The following is a 23704-nucleotide window of genomic DNA, read 5'->3' as shown; positions in this document are numbered from 1 at the left end:
ATCTGGGTTGAAGATTTACAGAGAAGAGACAGATGATAAAGACAGAGTGAATGATGAGAAGATGAAGACAAGAACCACACTGAAGAGAACCTGTGCAACTGAAATCCAAATGGGGACCTGAAAGGTTATGATTCTGTTGAAGATCAGGTTCTCCAGGAAGCAGACCCCAAAACAGAGTTGAGCATGGAGGGTGTTTATTAAAAAGTGCCGTTAAGATCAACACCTGTGGGAGAAAGAAAGGAAGCGCTGGATCTAGAATGGTCCTTCTGATTTGTCCCTATCAGGGCTGAAATGACCAGGCTTTACACCTCCTCTTCCCTTCGATCAGTTCACTGCTTTGGACAGCTCCATGAAGGCTGTGTGGTCTTGCAGCTCGGGTGCTATGTGAAAGCACTGACCCCCAAAGGCTACCTTACTCCCTTACACTCCCAGCAGCAGTGGTATCAAGTCCTCTACTGAAGCATCTGGGCAAGCATCACCATGTTCACCACTGATTCTAACTTCATACTTTAAGGACGTGGAAACTCAGAAGCAGAAAGTAGTCAGTCAGTTAGTTACAAATCTGCATTTAAAACACAGAACTTATCATTCCGTGTTTCTTACTATTCTAGCCACAAAAATAAAATAATTAAATTAAATTAAATTAAATGTTGATGTCTATTTTGGAAATAATAAGCACGGAAATATTTATTTGGTTTAAGGAACTGCTTGAATTGGGTAAAGAAAAGGAATGAGTCCAAACAATTCCAGACAGGTTTATAAAGAGAACTAAACTGTCAAATTCATCACTAAATTATGAATAGAGATCTGCCAAATTTTTATACATGAAAGTTTTGTTTTTGAATAGCTTTACATATGCTTTACAAGGTATTCTGTTGCCCACATATGTGTTACCAATATATACTGTATTAAATGCCACCTTTTTTTCTAGGTCTTCAATGGGTCTCAGTGGGAAAAGCATTAAACTGCTAACTATGCTCAGGGTTGACACAAACCAGGAGAGTATGCGTACTTTATTTAGCTAGTTGATTAACCTGTTTGGTTCTTCATTTCCTAATTTTATTTGAAAGTGATTAGATATGATAATACGACAACTTCCCATTTAAAATGCTGTGGATAGTAACAGAAATATAAGTTCTTTGACTATGTGCGTAAATATTTCTTTTAATATCATGCTTCCTCTCGTATACCACACTTTGGCCACACTGTCCTTTCTGTTCTGTGCTTGCCAGGCTTTTTTCCACCTCAGGGTTTTCATGCTCCTTTTCTCTGTCCTGAACACGGACCCCAAGACATCACATGACAGACCCCTTTTCACCTCTCAAGTGATGGCACTAAGGTGATCTCAGAGGTCCACACAATCTACGTATTCCCTCTCTGCTTAAGCCAAATTTCCTTTAACTTATCTTCTTATCTTGGTAACACAATATCTCAGATCATCTTGTTTATATAGTTATCTGTTATTACCTACAATATATCAGTGCCTGGCATTTAAGTATTCAATCATTCGTGTGAAAGAATGCATGCAGGTGGTGAATGAATATGGTTTATATGATTTTAAATATACATCAGAAACAATAACTGCTCATTTATTTCTCTGGAAAAAAATCAATTCATTCTATATTTCTGAATAAATCTGAATAAAAGGGACTGCTAGTCTCTATCTAAATATCAACACATTTAGTAAACAAGTTATTTTTGATCTGAGTCTTCCTAAAGGACATAATGATGCACAAAACAATATGTTTCTGTCTCCACAGATAATATATTTTTCGAGGTCACAAAACTACTAACTATGTGAGAAACATTTCATCTTCTGACTGGTAAAACATTTTAAGAAAAAAATGTTGAAAATTCTTAAGAGTAAATGTCCAATTTTACATTAAAAACAAGCCTATGATAAAGACAGTTTGTATAGGAGAGACAACAAAAACAACCTATAAATTAAGTCACTAGACTTACAATAATATTTTTGCAAGAAGGTTTTATAATTTTTGGCTAGCTTTTAAGCTAGGAATATAAGATGTCCCAAGAGATTAACTGAGTGCAGGAATTCAACCTCTGACAGGGTCAAATGGAATGTCCTTTGTGATCCTGACTAAACATTTACTCTTATACTCAAATTTGGATCATTCTATTTATCTAAGTCTATGTTTTCAATGCAACATTAAATACTTTTATTTTCAACTAGGCAAGGAATTAAATTTTATTTTCATCTACACCTATTTCAAGTTATAAATTCGATATACATTCTCTTGTCTTTATTAGGGAAATATTCTTTTATTTACCTAAAACTTTCTAATAGTTCTTCTTTCAACTCTGTAGTTATTCTAGAAATTTGGTTCTTGTGGAAAATACCACGTTTACTCTTCCCAAACCATTTATTTTCATGAGAATCTGATTCTATCACCTTTGAAACATCATCTTTTGAGATCAGTGAGGAATTATTAGGTATAGGAAAGCCTGGTCTAGAAAGTAGATTTTCTTATAGAGGCTGGAGGCGGAAATAACTGGGACTGATGTCAGGGTCATAAAATCACAAGCAGTATCTGAAGAAGAATGGATGCAAAACAAGAAAGACATCTTACTATCTTATGAAGTATAGCAGAAATGAGAATAAATAAATCCTGGAATTATATTTTAAATGCATTTGGCATGCCAAATTTTAAATAGTAATCATTCACTAACTGAAATTAATGTTAATTTCTCCAAATTATCAGGCAGTTATCCTAGTCTATAATAACATTAAAATGAAGAAAACTGAAAAATATTAAAATAGAACCTTGAATGCAGGCAATATCCTTCAGTAATCATTTTACACAAAGACTAACTCTATGTTGTGCCATAGTTTAACTTACCTTATCTGTTTCATAAGATATGTTAAATAATGTAAAAATTCAGGGGAGGAAAAACTGAATATGGGCCACTGTCATATTCCACATTCACATTTTAGCAACCTCGCAGAATTAAAAATCCAAATGAAATGTCAAGATAATTATTTATTTTACCCAAGTAATATTGTAAGAAGCCTTGGATAGCATTGTTATTAGCTTCAAGGAAACAAAAAACAAGTACAAAGCTAAGTTAAAGGCAACTTTATTACAATACTTTTCCAAACTTCAAAATGCATTCATTATTGCATTCAGATCTAATATATAATACATTATATTACAAGACAGAAAGCATTTCTGGTCAGGAATTTAGCTTGCTTATATTGCCCCAAACAGAGCTTTCTAGGAATAGCAGCAACACACAATAGTTTATATCACTAAGTAAAATATTTCTATGATGTCACATAAAGAATCATTCATATTGTGATTTATTTTATGATCATTTCCTCTGATTTAGAATAAAGCAAGGCCATCTTTTCTATATCTTACTAGTTAAAGCTTAGAGATATTTCCTTTGGTAGAAAATAGAATGGTTTTTAAAAAATTAACCAAACCAAAAGAACATTGTATTTCCCCACTGCAAACAGGGGCAGAATTCTCTTCTTTCCCTTTTTTAGGAGCCAAATCTGGGCTTTCATCTCTTCATATAACCATCTTGAATAGTACCTTCTTTAAAAGATACCCAAATCTATAATGAACTCTGTTCTAATAAAGTCTTCTTGTTTTAGCTTGCCTCCTCATATTTGCTTATTTAGAATAATTTGCAACCCACTTTTAACATTATAATGAACTTAAGTCACCTTGAGAAATGCAGTAACATAAAGGACGTATTTTTCAAATTAGACAAGAACAATATTTGCTCATCTACCTCTGCTTCAAACGACCAACCCAATTCAACTTATGAAAAGAATTCCTTTTCTAAGGTTACTACCCTAAAAAACAATGGAAACAGATATAAATCCACTGAATAGATCTAGTCCCTTGATACACTCTCTTGGTTTAACATTTGTGAGCTACCGACTAGCACAAAATGTGTTCATCCTCCTCGTTTTCACAACAGCAGGAAATGGTTAGAAAAGTATAGAAAAGGTTCTATTTTTCATAAGGCAAACTTAATACAGCTTTTGCTATGAAGTCGGAAAAAAAGAAAAAGTGAATGAAAAGGTATGTGCTGGCTGCTTGAGGGAGCAAGGCTCATAAATCACTGTACATTAAGAGCACGTGCTGAAACTTCATGGTGCCAGTCACGTAATTTTGTGTATTTGGGACTAAAGACGTGAAGGGGTATCTTTTCCCTGTGGAAATAAAAAAAGAAAAAAGAAAAAGAAAAGAAAAAAGAAAAGTGATAGAAGAGTCATAAGAAAGAGAAAGTTGCTATACTTTGTTCATCATGCAGATAACATGCCTATTAAAGCTTAATTTCACATAGCTGTTTCGTCTAATAGCAAAAGATATGAAGGACAGAACATTTTTAGAAATGCAGAAATTAATCTACAGAGCCTTTTTGGAAACATCAATTTTTATGCCCAAAATAAAGTGACTGCAAGACACATGAACTCATTCACAGAGATCTATAGTGTTAGCAAAGCACCCCCAAATATACCCCTCTGCCCACTTATGTCAATACTAAAGAAAATAAGCCTTAGACATAAAATCCAGACAATATCTACTAATTTTAAAATCTGTAAGTTGTACATTTAAATCCCACAAAAGGCACCAAGTTAAATGCTTAGCATCTAGTTGCAAAGACGAAATGCCATACCATTATACTTGAAAAAGTAAAAAACAAATTGAGACCATTCATGAAAAGCATTCAATTTACAAAAAAAAAAAAAAAAGACAACTTACTTTGCCTTCTTTGTATTATCAGTTTCAGATTCTTTCACTGAAATATAATAAGCAGATCCAGTATTAGTTTGCTTTTTTAAACTTTAAAATCACTTAAGCAGTTACATGTACCAATCAATACCAAATAGTCAAGCTGCATAGAACCACTAAAAAAAATTCCCTATCATCCTGTCATTGGTTGTGTACTACAAGCAGCACTAGCACTGCTACTACTGCTTCTGTACTTCTTATTGTAACTCTCCTGGGCTGGTTTCTTATTTACAACACCTGTATTATGCATGGCATAATTTAAAGGCAAACTGTCTCAAGAAAATTATTGTTTCCAAATAATTGTCTCTCTCTCTAAATGCTACTCTCCATGTAAAGAACATTCATCTACTAGAATCCTTGGGTATTCACTTACGATGTTCAGTCCCAGTGATCTGGGCCAGGATTCGAAAAGAGCGAGACTGCGTTGTGCCCGTCCTCGGACGCCAGTCTTCTGTATCCTCAATCAGTCTCTTCTTGCTGGCATCGCTGTGGGTGGGTATGTGATAAAACTCCGTGTTACGGTCCACAATGTGTTTTCTCGGTGGGCTAGGATTAGGAAGGAAAAAAAGAATTAAGCCGTTTTTAATAATATTAAGGGCAAATGTTCCCTGCCAAAGTATTTACGATGTATACATTTAATACTCAGCGTTTTTATGTATTTTGCTTTCAGAAGTATACACAGTCTCATTTTTTTAAAAAAGAGCATTCTTCTAAAATAGAGTAGACTTTTTTTATTAGAAAAAAGGTATGTATATGCTAATATAAAATATTAGTATAAGTATTCAACAAAAAGATTACCGTTTAGGTGGGATTTTCCTTTTAAGTGACAGAAGAAGGCATCAGAAGAGAGATTTCCAACATGATGAAAAGGAAAAGAAAAGATTAAGAAAAGAAGGGAAATGAGAAATTAAAAAGTTTGTAGAAGTTAAAACAATTTGAAGTTACATACTTGAATTGTTCATCTAATGCCTAACAAAACACAGATATGGACTACATTCATAACCACTGTTAAACATCGATAAGCTGCTAAAATGTACTGGCTTTCACAAAGTCACACTGTTCTGAGGATTACATGAAATAATATATGGGAAAGGATTTGTAAACTACAGAGTTCAAGAGCTTTGAGTTTGCTAAGAACATTCATTTTTCTCTTAATAAAGCATAAATATTGGGGAATTCACAAGTACATTATTTTAACACTTTAACCTGAGATCTAGTAAGTATAATAAATACTCCTTCTGTCTCTCCTCCCTCTCCCCCCAAATAGGATAAATGAAAACTTTTGGAGACTATGAGTTCAATTGCAGAAGAGGAAAAGGAACCTGAGTCTGGACTAGCAGACTACTGGCACAAGATCCAAGTAGAGCAAGTGTCCAAGAGCATCAGATGTGGGTGGCAACACCTGCTCGGTATAACTTACTGCTAGAAACTCACGGTGCTATCAGAATCCCACATGACTGCTGCCATTTTAATAGTTACACTATCAAAACTGCCTCACTACACTAGGAGAGTTTTTGCCCAGTAAAGGACATGATAGAATTAACATTAACAATGGCTTTAGTGTCAGACAGATAACAGCCTCAGGCACTACATCTACCACTCAGTGTATGTTTTATGCAAGTCATTTGATTTCTCCAAGTCTAGATTCTTCCTAAGAAATGGGGATTGCACCTACTTTAAGTTGTTTTGAAGAATAAGGTAGACAATGTATGTAAAGTGTTTTCTACAGTACCTAATGCAGAGTAATGATTTCATAATGCTTTCTTTTATGATTACTAGAAAAGTTATTTGCCATGTATGTTCTAAAACTGGGTCATCTGCATAAATAATGAAAAGAATCAATAGTATATACATAATTCATAATCCTTATTATAATTTATAGTAAAATTTTAATATTCCAGAAATGAAATAGCTAAGATCTTTTACTAATATTGAACGAAACCTAATCCTTTTTAAAATAGATACTTTTTTTAAAAAATTAGAAAAGAACAGATTACTTCATAAGCACACTGTCTTTGGCCGATATAAATTCCTAAACAGACAATACTTTATCTTATGCAATTACCTGGAAAACTTTATTTTGCTACTAAATTTATTGTTTTAAATTTCTCTATAATTATTGAGCGTAGTTTACTCTCAAATAGTGCGAATGTCAAGTATAAGACTATTTTATCATCTATAAAAGTTTCGGTCTATAAAAACACAAAACAGTAGTATCTAATTAAGACACTAAGAATAATAAAATGACACCACTTAATATTTTTTAGCTACAACACACTTTCAAAAAGTATATTACACCTTGGACTCTGTGACATTAACCACAGCAAAGGTCCTGTGTTAAGTGACATGAAGTTTCTGAACATTTACTTTGTGTTTTCTGGATTTGAAACTCTAGACTCTGATGACTATGATTAAAGAATAGAATAATCTCCATGATTTTATCTTTTTAAAAGTATTTGGGAAGAATATAATCTTAACTATCAAGAGCAAATAATTTATTTCAAAATACAGACATACAAAATTAGAAAGTTTATTCAAATTTTCAAAAAATACTAAACAAGAAAGGCCCAAACTACACCTCTAACTTCAGTATACACTGTCTATAATACTTATCTATGCCCTTAAGGTTTAGCTTATTAAGTTTTTCCACTGATAAGTGTGTGTATTCTAAACATACCCATCAATCCATATGAAGTTTTCTAGCACAAAAAAACATGTTTCCTGGGCTCCTTAACATATTTGAAAATTCCTGCATGGAGAAGATAACTAACAAAATTTGCTGGTGGTGTTAAGTTGAAAGCAACACAGAAAGTCACAGAGAGACGATGATGAAAATTACAAAAGAACCACAGATTAGGTACTTACACAGTGCCAGGGTTACTGAAGGAGGAATAATACACACAAAAAAGATGTGATAGAGTAGAGAAGACATTGATGTTCCCAGGATAATGTAAAATAGACAAAGATGAGGCCAAAAAAAGAAGAAAAGAAAAAAATGAAATAACGAAATTCAAAACAATGAATTTACATGAAGATGTTACACAAACATCATGCTTCAAAATAATCAGGTAAGTACGGACAAAAGTGAATAAATGTTAGTCAAAATTCTGTTACATTGTTATTATTTGAACAGTTTTATCTACATTTTTGTTTCCAAAAACACCAAAAAATACTTTATATATTAATGCTAATTCAAGTCTCAAGTTACTAAGATCAAGAGAAAAAGATCTACTATTTTAAAAATATTTTTAGGTTTCTATAACATTCATTTTAGCATGAATCCAAATTACCATTATGTTCCTAATAAAAGGTAGAAAATAAAATAATTGGATGTAAGGTGTAGAAACAGATTGTTCTAGAATCGCTTTTAAAATCAGAGAATAAAACAGCTCTTACATAATATAAGTAGTATACAGTAATAGCAAGTGTAATCTCACATAAATCATTCTGAATCATATGTTATAAAGGAATAATACACTACTTGAAAATTTTTGTTAAAATGTAGTGGTTATAATGAAAAATATAAGCAGCAGAGGGTCATAAATACTAGGCTATCATTTAATTTTTATACTCTCCCCTGTCTACCACCCTCATTCACAAGCAAATCCCAGTAAGTTTAGAACTGATTTATAGGAACTCCATAGTTCTGTATTGTAAGTGACTTAATTATTATCCAGAAAGGCATGTCTCATATGATATAATAAAGGAACTAGGTTAATAACATCAGAAGAGGGAAAACCTCAAAACATAATTCAGCCACATAGTCTATTAAGTACAGAATCATTTTTAAAAAATACAATTGACCCTTGAACAACACGGGGGTTAAGGAAGCTGACAACCCCCCGCCCCACCCCACACAGTTGAAAATCCAGGTATAACTTCTGACTCCCCAAAACTGTGCTGTTCCTTGGTGTCGGCTGCGGATTTGTTCCAGAACTCCTTGGACACCACACTTCACAGATGCTCAAGTTCCTTATACAAAATGGCACAGAACGATGCACACAGTCATCACTCTGCATCCCTGGAATCCCAACCACTGACCGAAAATATTGTTTTCGTTCCACAGTTGGTGAATCCATGGATGTGAAACTCAAGAACATGGAGAACCAACTGTATGTTTACTGAAAAAATTACACATGTAAGTGGACCTGTACAGTTGAAACTATGTTGTTCAAGAGTCAACTGTATACTCATATTCCACTAAAGACAGAGAAGATTAAAGTATAAACTCTAGTTTGTCAACACACTGTTGAATCAATCCTCCGCAATAAAGTTTAGTCAGAGTAACTAATAATGCATTATTAACACAGTGAGAAAAACTGCCCACCAGTTTTAACACTAAGATGGTGCAGTGTGGCTCTACTTCCAAATGTCCAAGTCAGTTTCATAAGCTCAACAAAGATCTGAATTTCACTGAACTGGGCTGGGGCAGAGTAAGCCGATTTCAGTAGTTTACCAATATTTATTTTCTCTTTAGCCACAATACAAAGCATTCCCTCCTCTGCTTTGCTGTTTTAAGTAGTAGGGAAATGGTTTTTCAAAATAAACTTCCCTGAGCAGAATTTTAGATATATATTTAAACATTATAAAGTTTCGGGAAAAAATTTTATGTCAACATAAAGTTGGGGTGGGGTTGTTCTATGGTGTAGGGAGGGGCAGCAAAGGGGGGGGCGTAGATTGGTTTCAATGTAAAGATGCCTATTTGAATATGCCAAATATTTTCATGCATTTTAGAAAATGTGCTCAAGTGGAACAGCCCATCCTATACTACAGTGGCATTTGTGCCAAGGTGACAGTCAGATGACCTGGCTTCTTACCCTGGTTAAGTCCTGGGCAAGACGCTTATTTTTCCTCAACAGTGAAATGAATTATAATTTCTTTGTCTTTTAGACTTCTTGTAGGGCGTATGTCTAACATATTTATTTAAAAGCACTCTGAAAACTATATAAAGGTTTGTTGTTAGGATGGATCCTTCAACTGTTTAATATAAAAATAAGTACTATCAAGTCCAACTGTAGTTTATGCACATTATGTATTCAGATAGCCTCAATTCACTCACATTATCTTCAAGTCTATAATATTAAAAACAAATTCCAAGTAACATAAATAAGCCCAGATCACAAATAGGTGATACAAAGGAAGGCACGCCAAAATCTGACTTCAAAAAAATGTAGGCTCCAATCTATCGCTTACATATTGCATGACTTAAGAAAATTAAGTAACTTCTCAGTGTTCAATTTTAATGAAAATTAAATGACGTAATGCATTTAGAAACACCTAGCACAATGCACAGTAATACCCAAAAACTAATCTAAATTTTAATTTAGGAAAAGTATTTAACCTAAATTAGGCTTAAATTTATTTTTCCACGTCCCATTTTTCTCTCTTTACAAGTCAAATTGTTTGTTATATTGGAATCCAGTAACTAATCAAAGTCGTATAAGAATTTAACTTCAAAGAGACAAACAATAAATCAGGGTTTGGGGATTTTTCACTAGTACCTGGTTGTGCAATATTTCTATGTGAATATAACATGAAACTATTCAATTAGTGAGACCACAGCCACACTGGAATAAAGGTGCTCTAATAATTCAATAGATAACTCTCTTTAGTGTCTTATATATTCTGTATTTCCAATTCTACTCTACAGTGTAATAATAAAGAAATTTCAGCACAAGTTCAGAATCATAATAAAATTTTCATAAAATAAAATTTTTAAGTTTTTATCTAATATGGTCTTTATCTACTTTTAAAGCTACTGTCAATAACAACAAATACGAAAGTGAGGTTTTAAAGTTTACCACAGTGATTTCCAGTGTCTATGCCAACTACATGTGACATTTAATAAGTTGATAATTATCTCTTAACTAATTTCAAAGGTATACAGATTTTCTATCATCCAGTGACACACATCTGTACATACAGAGGTCTAATCTCCCAGCAATATTGTTTGAAAAATCCAAAAGGTTCTTAGAGACTTTACCTGAGAAACACTGTATTTTTATCTGAATTTGGAAATCAACTCAGTTTCATATATGCCAATCATTAGGTATGTTTATGCTTTCTCTATCTTCATCTTTAGCAGTCTAGACTGATACATATTACATTCCCCCAAGGATTACCTCTTTTAAACCATTGCACAGCAAACCCCACATATTTTATAAACAAAGTTAAACACCAATATTTATTACCATACAGCAATTCACCACCACATAGCAATGCAAACCAAACTTATTTAAAAGACTAAATGTGGTTATTCTACATTATGGCTGTTTTGCAAAATTTAACTTAATTTTGCAAAACTCGGGCATTCATGCTGTTGACTCATACATAAATCACCATATTTCCTCTCCAGTAATGTGGATACTAACTTTGTCACTTGTGTTTTCTGCAAAGAGAAAAGCATTTAAAAATATTACTACTATACCATTATATTTTGTATCTTCCAAGGCCAGGTTCTTCAAAATACCATATAGGAAATGTTAGAAAAAAATGCAGTCCAAAGAAACTGAAATTTATTAACAGAGGATGCATGAAAGACTTACCTCTTGAAAGCAGTGGCACATTATAATGCAATGGCATGTGGAAAGGGAAAAGGTAGATCACTTAAACTACCTGATGCAAAATAGCTTCTCTTCCAGTTTAGTCCCATTTTGCTGTGAGTAGGAGAGTAATAAAAAAGCAGCGAGCCAATACCAATAGTTTTTATATGTAAAGGAAAGATTAAAAATTTCTTATAGTGCCTGATTCATTATTATTTATGAGGAAAAGGAATGCTTAGATAATATTATTAAGAAATATTCTGAAAATATCAACATAATTATAGATGTTATACTATTAGAATGAGTAAATCTCTCAGTAATTATACATAATTAATAAGCACTTGTTTCTGTCGTATGTTTATTAATGCTATATATATTTGGGTGAAATATCTATCACACTGGCAAAGTAGACAGTTACTTTAAATCACTTAAAAACTAAGTCCCCTTGCTTTGAGGAAAAAGATAACATGCATTTAACCTTACGTCTTTCTAAAATCTTAAATTTTTGGTTACCAGCATACATTATTTTTTAAATAAAATGTAACTAATAGAAAGTAACAATTCTCAACTTTAAAAAGAGTTCTGTTTCGATTCTTTTGTAACATTATAAAAATATGAGAAATTTAATAATTACACAATTAGTAAAAACACTAACAGTGATTTCAGAAAGTTTGGCACTTGATGCAGGAAATGCACTGATCATTAAAACATCATCTCTTCAAATTGACACATCACTGACAAGTAAAGTGTGTGATTTATTTTTGATTTCTCTAATCTAAATATAGTTAAGAGAAAGGGCACTGCAAATTTGTTTTAGAATTTCACAGATATCACACTTTGTTTTTGAGTAATCGAGTCATCATTGTCCTAACATCTGGACGACATATGAAATCAAGCTATTTTTAAATACACCCAGGTTGCAAATGCAAAGCAGTAACTTGCTTGTTAATGATACAAAATATGTAATAATCTCTCTTCTCCTGAATCTTGCACAGTGCTGGACACCAGGCATGTGCTCAATAATCACATGGCGATTGATTAAGAAGCTATGATAAAGTCTGTATAACTATACCACTGCCTATAGTTCCAGTTTGAAATAATAAGCTTTAAATCACTTCAAGTTTAATCATCACAGCTGTACTTATAAAATACAAAATTTAAGCTCGATATTTACAAATGTTTTAAATGTAGTGCTTTTCCAAGCCTCAATTTGTTTTTACCTCTATAATTTTCCATTAAAAACACTTTCATATAAAATTTCTACAAGTGTTAATAAGAAGATTTTAGCTCAAACATCTCTTTCAATGGACTTTTTTTCTATTGAACCTGGAATTTAATGAACATAGTAAACTGTTTTGAGTTTTCTATGGGGCAAGTATTTATCAGGCAGCATCTGCCTTTTCAGAATATCTACTTTGATTACTCTTAAATATATTGCTGTATTATTTATATATGTGTATATATATATAAATAAAACCAAACACATCTCAACACTACATACTATTTCTCTTCCTCACATGAAAGAATAACACTCTTCAAAGACACTAATTTTCCCCAATATATGTATCAAAACTTTAAAAAGCCAGCCATAACCACAAAACCCTATGCAGAGCCCAGTAGTAGCTGCTCTCCCAGACCTCTTCCTGCTCTCTCTCAGCAGCAGCCTGGAACCCTGCCACTCTCTTTTTCAAAGCCCCAAAGTTACCATGGCAGCAGTGCTACTGAAAGCACAGTCCCTTCATTACATGAATTAACATTAGGAAGGGATTATCTCAGAACCTATCCACACAATTATTTTAATTATATTTTCCTGGGAACTGGCACTGGTAAAAACCATCACACATGCAGATTATTTCTCTTGTTTTCCTTTTAAAGTACATTTTGTCACAATAAATCTGATCAAAATGAGTTTATAAAAATGACTTTGGCTTAAAGTATGGTCACTGAATTAAAAAGATATAAAATGACCATCTGTAAATGCAGAGTGCTAAAAACAGACTTTAACCATATTTTTAAATGTATTCAAAAGGAGAAAATTATAAGAAACAGATTTTCAAAAACTTTTGCTAACATTATACATTTAGTTTTCATTGCTTTAAATCCATTCATTTTTAGAAAAATCTTTACAATGAAAATACTCTTTAATTTCCTTCTGATGTTTTATAAGCATCCCTTGATGTTACTGTTCTGTCATTACTGTTTGCTTTTTAAAGACTAAATTCTAGCTTAAGCTTATCTGAAAAAAATGTTGCTAGCTACTGACCTACGCTAATGCATCACAGAGACATGAGTCAAAATTAATTTGTTTTCTATCTTTGTAAGACAAATTCCTAGGGAAAAAAAGCTTCTTATAAACTCATTTCCTCTCTTCTTAAGATATAATACATATCTTAAGAAGCTGACCCCACTATAACCACTGTTTAAACTTTTTGTGGCTAATAAAAGGATGGAAAATTTGAGGAAGAAAGATTCAAGATTTGCCTTGCATTATAAGTGCCAGCTGCTCAATGTTGTGACAGGACTTGGAGAAAAAGAGTTACAGAGTATGTTACATGGTTCACAACATGTCAAAATGCATAATTAGGTTTTGATTAACCTTTAATTGCCTTGCAGAAAGTGCTGTATATATAAAATAATATAAAGCTACAAGTTAATGAAGCAAATAAAACTTCACCTCCCTTCCTTCAAAAAACAGTTGATTTGGGGGGATTTAGATTAAGTGTTTCCTGGAAATTGCCTGAAAGAATAGTTTTGTTTGATAAGAGCAGAAAGCACCCTTGGCCACCTACCCATTTTGCTGTTTACTGTCACCCTGGGATCCTCTTCTCTGTCCCTCTGCTAGCTCCTGAGCAGTCTCGGAACACACGCTGGTGACTGTGGGCTGCCGTGGGACATTAACTGCAGGTTTACCAGCGCTCAGTGCAGGTGAATGCTGGTCAGCACTAAGATTGGCATTAGCATGCAGTCCAGATGCAGCGAATGGGGGAGGAGTGACAGCAGCCACGGGAGGGGAAGCATGTGATGAAGTGGTCGCGTGGGCCGGGGTGAAGGCGGACGATGGTGATGGGATGGATGTGACTTTTGGTGAAGACATAGAACCAAAGGGCCGTGGTGTCTTATTGTAGGCCATGTTGGTTGTGGAAGTGACTTTGGACACAGCAGGAGATGAAATGGGTACAGGTTTAACTACTTCTTTAGGTTCTCCCTATGTAAAATAAAAATAAACATACACAAAAACACACCAAATACATGCAAAATAGATTCACTGAAAAGAACACACAGCTAGTTTTTAAAAAGACAAACACAATTGTTAGCAGCCCAAACTTTACATGTTTTTAGATAAAAACAATGAGTTGATATAGCATAACATGCATGCTAACTGTTCCCAACATGCATAACACAGATGCACACACTGAATTTTTTTTTTTTTTTATAAAAATGAAAGGAGTTTCAAAATATTTAGGAAATAGAGCAGGAAAGCTATGAAAAAGCCTAAAGGCCATCATAAGTGTCAATTTAGACATATTCCAAAGGAAAAAATTTTAAATACCCCAAATAAATAATACATTGCTAACCAAAATGTTTATTTTAAAATATCCAGAGTCTCAACTATAATTCCATCTTTCAAACATGTTTAATTACTCTCTAGAGCATAATTATTTGATTCATGCAGAAGCAACAGCACATTTCTAACTCTTCAGTGAAAAAACATATAAAGAAGGAATAAGATCATTTTCATCTAACTCAGAAATGTGCACATTCTAATTAATTATTTTGAATCAAGAAACTGCTTTTAAAAAAATCTACGAAAAAGCAAGCGAATTAACAAAACAAAATCCATCCTTTCCCTTTCCAGCAATCTACGAGTTTCTCTCTCTGGAATGTTTTAAGATATCATTCAGGGAATTAACAGGAGTAAAATTCTTTCCCTTTTCCAAAATAAATATTTAATAGTTTCATGAGAGAAAAAAATTATCTTAGACGTTTCTTCACTGCTATAAGCCAAAGAAAAAATAACTAGTAAGAAAGAACAGTTCCTCCTAATATTAACAGAATGTGTTTGTAAATCTCTATTCCAAAGCAAGTGCAAAGTTTTTTTTAAAAAAAGCAAAACAGGTTGAGCTTCTATGACATTCAAGAAGAAATCCCTACTCACCCTACCATCCTGGATGAAAAACAACAAAAAATTTTAAAAAGCATGTACTGGTGGCTCCATTATGTTTAATTTTAAGAAAACAAAGGTAGTCTAAATTAATCTTATAAAGATAATAAAGCTGAAGGGGGTGGATATCTCAGCAAATCAGTATCAGTAATTCAATGGAAAGACACAAGTAAAAGAAAAAAGAAAACCCCCAAAAGAATAAACCAGATGTATATGAACAATGGTTTAGGACAACTTAAGGATATATATGAAAAAATGAGGCATTTGCCAATAACCTAATCCAAAAATACTCTGAAAATGTAATTTAAAATTTATTATTATTAATAAAAAGTTATTAAAGACACTGTGATATTCATTTGCAGTAACTACTTATTTATTCTCTTTAGAATATGTGAATAAAGATAGGCGAATTAAAAGTGAATGTAAGAAATTTGGGCATAAGTTATTGATAATATATGTCAATGGAATAATGTTTCACAAAATATGTATAATTACAGATAGTAATTCTGTATGTGTTGATTTCAATTTTCCTCTGTCATCTTTAAAGGGACAGAAATGAGGTAAATTATACTGAAACTATAAATTGTCAGTATGGCCTGAGAAAGGAATGCAAATTAAAGGCAATCAGAAGGGACTATCAGATGGTACCCTAGTGATACAAGATAAGAAACACACCTTTTGAACAGGAACCGGCTCGGGCCTGGGTGTAGCAGATGCTCTAGGAAGAAAAAAGAGAGAGAAAAGGGGGGAAAAAACATGAATTTTTATAAACTTGCAAATTTCTTATTAATTTAATCTTAACGTTATATACCTTAACATATGCTAAATCAACAGAATTTAGTTTCATAATTCATGGTTTTGACTATTCACAATCTACTAATCAGTTCATGGAACTCAAAAAGCTGCAAGATCCAATACTCTTACACACTAGGTATTTGTGCTCTACATACTCAAACTGGAAAGACAAACACCAAACCTGTTTGTTAATGTACTCATGATTAATCTTTAAATTAAAGCTATTCCTTATCCAAAGGGACAATATATAATAAACATGACTTTCTGATCCTTGAGTGGTTCCCAAAATATCTCATCTGAATCTCTATCTCCAATAGTATCTGCCTTTTCTTCTAAAATCCATGAATATGTCTATAAGATATTGGGTATCTTTGTGAAGATACTGAATAAATTCTGGTTGAACTGGGTCACCAAATGAGTATTTATATTCTTAAATGTGTCTGCAAGTTAATTTACTTGTTATGCTAAAACTAAACTGTAAGTTCTCCCATTAGGCTGTCATTTCAGTCAAGGTGATGACCGTACCATGCATGTACCATTTGAGTGCCAGTATCAGCACTGTGCCTGACATGTACTAGGTCATCAGTAATGAGTGTGGAAAGGAGAAAACAAGGACAAAAATCCATGCATAGGACTGGACTATTTCCAAATTCAAATTAATTATTTTTAATATATATTTTAGTCTTATTACTGTCCCTTTGGTTAGTGTGCTGCACAAATAGTAACAATAATTGATCTAGAGCAATTATCTCAAACAATCATGACAAATAACCGAGTGACAACTTATTGTTATCCTTATTTTTCATATAAGGAAGTTCAAAGTTAAAGTAAATTACTTACTAGGATGGAGCTAAGGCCAACAGTTCTTATAACAATATACTGGCTATAGTCAAAGACAGTAACTAAATGACTGAGAAAGGTTCTAATGATTTAAAGACTATCCAGTATTAAGGTACATGTTGTATTTAATAATGCCAGAAGCAATCTGACTCCTCTTATATCACACAAGCCTGAAGATAAGACATCAAGTGCAGAATTTAAGAAATGTAACCATTGTAGGTAAATAACAAGTGATAACTTTAAACTACAAACCATGAGATCATTTTACTTATAGAGACAACAAACATATCACCAACAGAAGATGCTAGCATAGGTCTCTATGAGCATAATCTAGTAATGAACTTCCAAACAACATTTTTAGCAGCAACTGAATTTTCCAAACTAATTTGGTTAGCTAGGGCAAGCACCGATTGAATAACTGGCTAACCTAATGAGAGGCTATAATATGTGGTTACTGCTACACAAAATTATACTCTGCAGTTGCCTAACTTTTCATGTGTATTCTCAAATAGACTTTCCACTTGTATGCTCAAATTTCTTTTAGCTTGGAGGGTTATTATAACAAGCAAAGGAAACAACTTTGAGTACAGAATAGTGGCATCTTCGTTTCACTGAAATTTCACAATATGTAAATCATAAAGGATCTGTGAATTAAAACCACCCTAGACATTATGGACAGTTTGCCATAATAGAGAGGATGGTATCTTTTTCCATTTGGATCCTTAAAGGTCCATGAAGCTCTTCTAGCAACATAAAAACAATTTATAAAAAGGAACATGATGTGTAACAGTCACTAGGCTTCCGAACAGAATAAAATGCATATGTTCATGCTATGAAAACAAACTCTTTAGTTTTTTCTAGATATTCATTCTTATTTAAACAGCGTTAGCAACAATAACAAAAGCCACAGAATAGTTTTCACTAATTTTGTAGTTTGACATCTTTATTGAAAAAGCATAGAATGTTAATGAGTCCTAACACACTTTGCGAATTGAAAGTTCTACAAAAATACTACTTGAAATTCCGAATTCACAGAAAAAATTTTAAAATCTGAAACTTCAATCTGTTTGCCCTGCTTCCTTCTGATAAGGTCTCACAAGTGCAGTGACATGAATTAAGACAAGCAGAGAAAAGAACTGCAACAGGCCCTCAACTTCCCAGGATTGAGTCTGTTACATATTAAAAACACCAATGTTTTATACAAAATAAAAAAAAAAAAAGCAGACTAGCTTATAGTTAAATGTCAAATAAAACAGTTAACCCTAGATGTACTAAACATTAGTTCTATTGGTTTAAATATTTAAATAACCACCAAATGAGTCATGGAATCACTGATACTTAGAAGTTTCCTTAGAGTTACTTTATCATATGCCAATTAGGTTATTTGTCTGACCTCTGTTTGAATATTTACGGGAGCTCACAATTTAAGTCATGCAATTTTTTAATGATTCTGTTTAAAATGGCCTTCATTTTTGTGTGTTATTTCGCTTTTTGGAGTAAAAAGAAGTTAACCTGTCTGCATTAAAAATATTTAGAAAAACAGCTGAAACACATATAAGGTACATAAAATCTGTAACATGCATTAATTACATTTTAAAAGATCAGTAGACTATGTAAATCTTATAAATGTAATTACATACTTGTATGACACAAACTATTATGGTTCAGAAAATTTTTAATACATGACAAATAAAATCTACAAAATTAATAAATAGCAGTAACAGCAGTTTTTTTTAAAAAAATCAAACTTTACTAATTATAGAATAATGAAATTAAAAGATCACCTTTACTTTCAAATGTGTAAAGATTTTTTTTTTAATGTTACTACATAATGCTTGTGAGACTACTCTATATATTACTGGAATAACTATGTATCATTATAGCTCTTTTGGAAAATAATTTGGCATTAGTTTATGAAAAGCATTGAAGAAAACTCATGCTTTTTTATATATTAATCAAGTTCTGGGAATTTATTGTTAAGAAAATAATCTGAAATATAGAAAAGTTTTTATATGTAAAAATATTTCTTCCTTACAGTGTAACTTATAATAGTGAAAAATTGTAAACAACCAATTAAACCTACAAGAAAATTGTTAACTGCAATATAACCACATGATGAATTGGTATACAATGATTAAATCATTCTTAGAAAAAAAATGAATTGCATGATAACATGCTTACTTTATCAGGTTAATTGGAAAAAGATGACATAAAATAGCATGTACAACATGATCAGTGCATAGAAAAAAGTGGATAGAAACACATCATTTTAATAGAGCCTCCATATTAATAATGTTTGGTTTTTTTCTCTTTTGTATGTTTTCCATATTTTATGCAACATACATGTGCTGCATTTTATAATAAGTAACACTATATCTCAACGCACCCTTCATAAAAGCTACTTTCCAAGCCACGAAACAAACAACAACCAAAAAAAACATTGTTATCAATGATATTTGAGAAACTTGAAGTTAGAGTTACATGAGCATCTTAATCACAGGACTCTCAGAGTCTTTAAATACCTACAGAAGAAAATACTATGCATTGTTGTCCATACCCATCTGAAGTATGGAATACTCATTTATTTAAAATATTCATTTATTTAGGGAGCATTTTTCAAGACTCAAGTTAGGAAGAGGAAAATCCCTCTGGGAAATGATATTTTAAAGAAATTACATCTCTGTAAGTTTGAAATGTTTACTTAGGTCTCCTATATGCAGCTAAAATTAAGGGGAAGAAATATTACAGTCCATAAAATCCTCGAAACCTTTAATTGTATAGAACATCTTTCTTATCAAACTAGTGCTTTCTTGAGCTTTGTTCAATAAATTATCCAAAGACTATGAGCATAATTTAATCAATGTACATATTTCCTATAGTCCCTGGGGGAGAAAGTCCTAACATACAAATAAGAAAAACTATTCCTCAAAAGTAAAATTTTATAGTTGTTTTTTCTTTTTAAGAAAAATATTATATTGAGCATCTGCTCCTTTACCTTGGAAATGTCATAGAGTACTTAAAAGTGAATAATTTTGCAAAGATTTTAAAGAAAGTTTTAAAAACAGGTGTAATTATTAAAAATTATTCCTACATTTTTCTCCTCAAATCCTGGGAAATATACAATAGGATAACATATTTCCCTTTCAACCACAGTGATCATCACAAATCACTTTTGTGTAGTGTGTTTCAAACCAGCGGAGATCTTGGCAATGGCTTAGTGCCACAGACTCAACAATTCGCTTATTGTTCTCTCTTTGCTTAGTGCAAAGCCACTGTATGGGAGTAAGCCATGATGGTGAGAGCCTAGTGCCTTGGCCCAGTGCTATCCTTAGCTCACAGAATTCAAAGAACAAAGCTGTCAGTGTGGCTAGAACAATCTATTCTGAAAGTTGATTAATTTTTGTAGGAGCAGTATCCAAAATAAAAATCCCTGATGCATTACAACCAGAACCTCTGGCTGAACAGTTGAAAGGAGTTCTAAGTTATAATAGATCGTATTAGAAACTAGAATTGTGATGCTCTGGTTAGAATAATGTATAGGAAATATGTTGTAAATAAGCAACAGCTCTATCAAGGGCAAGATTTAAAGGAATCAATCAGAACTGCACCTTAGGAACATGGTGTTATATTTAATGGTGTTATATTTAAGTTGTATTTTTCACTAATTGATGCATTTTCTAATACTACTTTTTAAAATAACAAGTTTTTAATTAATAAAGTAGCTAATGAATGTTCACATTAGTGTTTAAGAATGAGGAATTAAGCAACAGAACTAGACTGATAAATATTATTCACAATATTTATTATGTATTGGTGACTGCTTCAATCATATTTAAGATACTTAACTCATAAACAACCATACAGAAAAGAGGAGGATTCTTAGTTCACCTTCTGTGAGATGAGCTTTATCTAAGTTTCCCACAGTATAGCCATCTTTGGGCTCAGTGACCTCAGGACCCATAAACACTAGGGTACATCATTAATCACTTTAATTGCAAAGTTGTCAATTTGCAATAACAAAGCAAGTCCAGAAGGGAAAAAGTGAGCATTCAAGTGTGCAGAAGGATGTCTCTTTAAACAATTCCCCTATATTTTATTGTACTTCCAGTCAGTTTACTTTCCTAAAAACTCAAACCTAAATCACTTATGGCAATGTATCAGACTTTTTTCTAAATAATTTGAGACTATGTAGATTATATTTTCCATAAGCAAAAGTAAAAAAGTTATATATCAGCATATTATAGCACCTTTTAGTTTATAAAAGATTATACTCACCATATGCACATGCAGTCATACACATGGTTTCACTTGCTTTTCTTTCTTTTCTTTCCTTTCTTTTTCTGTCTTTCTTTCTTTTCCTCTTTCTCATTCTTTACATCTTCCCTATCTTACAATGGGAACTAACAAAGTATATTTTTTCCACTAGAGAAAAAGAAATAACCCAAAACTGGGCAGACTTTAAAGAGTAGGAAAAAGAAGGTAAGAAGACGGAAGCAAGGCAATTACTCTAGTCCATCGAACCACCTGGGGTCCCCTCTGTTTGAGCTGGGTTTAAAAGTGGATATGGCTCTGAAAAGTCTAGTACAGGCAGTTATCACTTGATAATGACTTCCCCTGGTAAAGGTGACAGCTCTTGTTGTAAAGATCGTTTTTTGGAGGTCATAACAGTTGACGGGGTTTCAGAAGAAATTTTCATCAACCAGTTCTAAATCAAGCCAGAGAAGGAGAGAGGGATGGGAGGAAGAAGAAAGGACTCCTATGAGCTTCCCTAATTCACATGGTATACTATTTTCAAGGAGAAAAAAAAAATGCAGAGGGGAGGAGGGGAAGTAGACAAGGGAGCATTAGGTTAAATTTAAAATAAAATATTTCCCATTATATAAATAATGAGAACATAACCGTCAGCATTACAGCTACCATTTATTGGGGTCTTAGGAGAGGTTCAACACTAAATTAAAGGCCTTATATATAATATATCACTTAAGTTTCAAAAATAAAGCCTAGATGTCAAATAACCTGGACTAGTAAAAAGTTTAACACCAATGTCCACATTATCTTCCCTGTAATATATCCATCTCACCCAATAAGAGCCAACAAATTAACAAATACTTCTTCCTCTCATGATGTGCTGCTTTATTTTCTGTGGCTGAAGTTCACCAACTATCAAGATCTTCAGAAATGCAAATGAATACTGATCAATTTTAATAACTAGTTTTGGTGACAGTTTTACATATTACTTAACATCCTTCACTTAAGAGCATCCTTTCATCTGCCCAGTCGTCAACATTTATTGAGCTGTTAGTACTGTTCCAGGGTTTGGGAATACGGTGGAAGCCAAGTCAAAGAAAGCCCCAGCCTGAAATCTCCATCTAATGAAAGAGACAGATAATAAGCCACTAAAGAAGATAGTTTCAGAAGTGATAAATGCAAAGTCCAGTACAGGACTTTAAGTCCAGTCACACTATTCTACTTGATTTTAGATGGAAATTTATTTTTACTCAACATGATTTCTACAAGAACATTTTTATCAGAGCAGAAAATTTCATCTGCCCATGATGCCTCTTGTCCACATTCAAAATAACCTCAGGATCATTTAAGGGGGAAAAAATGCATTTTTCTAACTAGTATTTATAAAATAATTTCTATCAAAAAGAATGTTTAAGTGGTTGTATAATATTTTAGATATGTTCAACTTAAATAAAAAGAATTCCAAAGTTCAGGATATTTCATTCTTATTACTGGTAAAATTCTTTTATAGAAAATACTGTTTCAATAAAGGGTATATGAGGAATCTATTTTATTTCATTCTTATTACTGGTAAAATTCTTTTACAGAAAATACTGTTTCAATAAAGGGTATATGAGGAATCTATTTTATATGCCCCATTGTTAAGAAATGGCCTACTGCCATGCCACCCTGAACAAGCCCGATCCCGGCTGATCATGGAAGCTAAGCAGGGTCGGGCCTGGTTAGTACTTGGATGGGAGACCACCTAGGAAGACCGGGTGCTGTAGGCGTAAAAAATAAAAAAAAAAATAATAAAAAATAAGGGATTGTAAGCTGACAAGGTCCTTGCAATCTGTGAGGTCAACCAAGGATTGCCTCGTCTAAAAAAAAAAAAAAAGAAAAGAAAAAGAAAAGGAATGGCAAACTTTACAGTAAAAGGCCAGTCAGTATTTTAGGCTTTTTAGGTCATAGGATCTTGATTCAACTACTCAGCGCTGCTACTATAACAAGAAAAATAACAGACAAAATGTAAATGAGTGAGCATGATTGTGCTCCAATGAACTTTATAAAAACAGGTGAAGAGGCTAAGTTTTACCTGTAAGTCATAATTTGCCAACCCCTGGTTTAGATCATTCTATAGTTTTGATTATAACAAACCTTCCTGAAAATAATCCTACATGACCATGGCTTTTTGGGACCCTAAACTTCATAATCATTCTGCAAAATCAAACACCCCTAATTACAGTCTGTTCAGACACTGATAGGTATAAGAAATGAGGTTAGCTTCTCATTATTCAATCTGTGGTTGTGGGACACTACTTTTCAATTTCTTTTAACTCCTCTACCTCATACTGCTTGCAATTGAATGA

The 23704-nt window shown here is 32.8% G+C and overlaps 1 protein-coding gene and 1 pseudogene across 6 annotated transcripts in view; one reads left to right on the top strand and one right to left on the bottom strand.

Annotated features, from left to right (window-relative positions):
- The window catches only part of PDLIM5 (PDZ and LIM domain 5), a 181920-nt gene that overhangs the window by 61942 nt on the left and 96274 nt on the right, over window positions 1–23704 (bottom strand). The window contains exons 4-9 of one of the 6 annotated variants that reach the window (XM_025046027.1): window positions 16149–16191; window positions 14101–14516; window positions 5568–5585; window positions 5143–5315; window positions 4740–4776; window positions 3081–4186 (exon numbers count right to left, since the gene is read on the bottom strand). In XM_025046027.1, the coding sequence (XP_024901795.1) occupies window positions 4093–4186; window positions 4740–4776; window positions 5143–5315; window positions 5568–5585; window positions 14101–14516; window positions 16149–16191 (781 nt within the window). In that variant the 3' untranslated portion in view covers window positions 3081–4092. Of the gene's footprint in view, window positions 1–3080; window positions 4187–4739; window positions 4777–5142; window positions 5316–5567; window positions 5586–14100; window positions 14517–16148; window positions 16192–23704 lie in introns of those variants that run through there. The other 5 variants (XM_025046028.1, XM_025046026.1, XM_025046025.1 and 2 more) reach the window with 5 other exon arrangements.
- Window positions 23007–23125, top strand: LOC112478946 (annotated as a pseudogene).

This window comes from Pteropus alecto, unplaced genomic scaffold, assembly GCF_000325575.1.
Source record: "Pteropus alecto unplaced genomic scaffold, ASM32557v1 scaffold63, whole genome shotgun sequence".
Lineage (NCBI taxonomy): Eukaryota > Metazoa > Chordata > Mammalia > Chiroptera > Pteropodidae > Pteropus > Pteropus alecto.
This window is presented reverse-complemented; position numbering and strand designations above follow the sequence as displayed.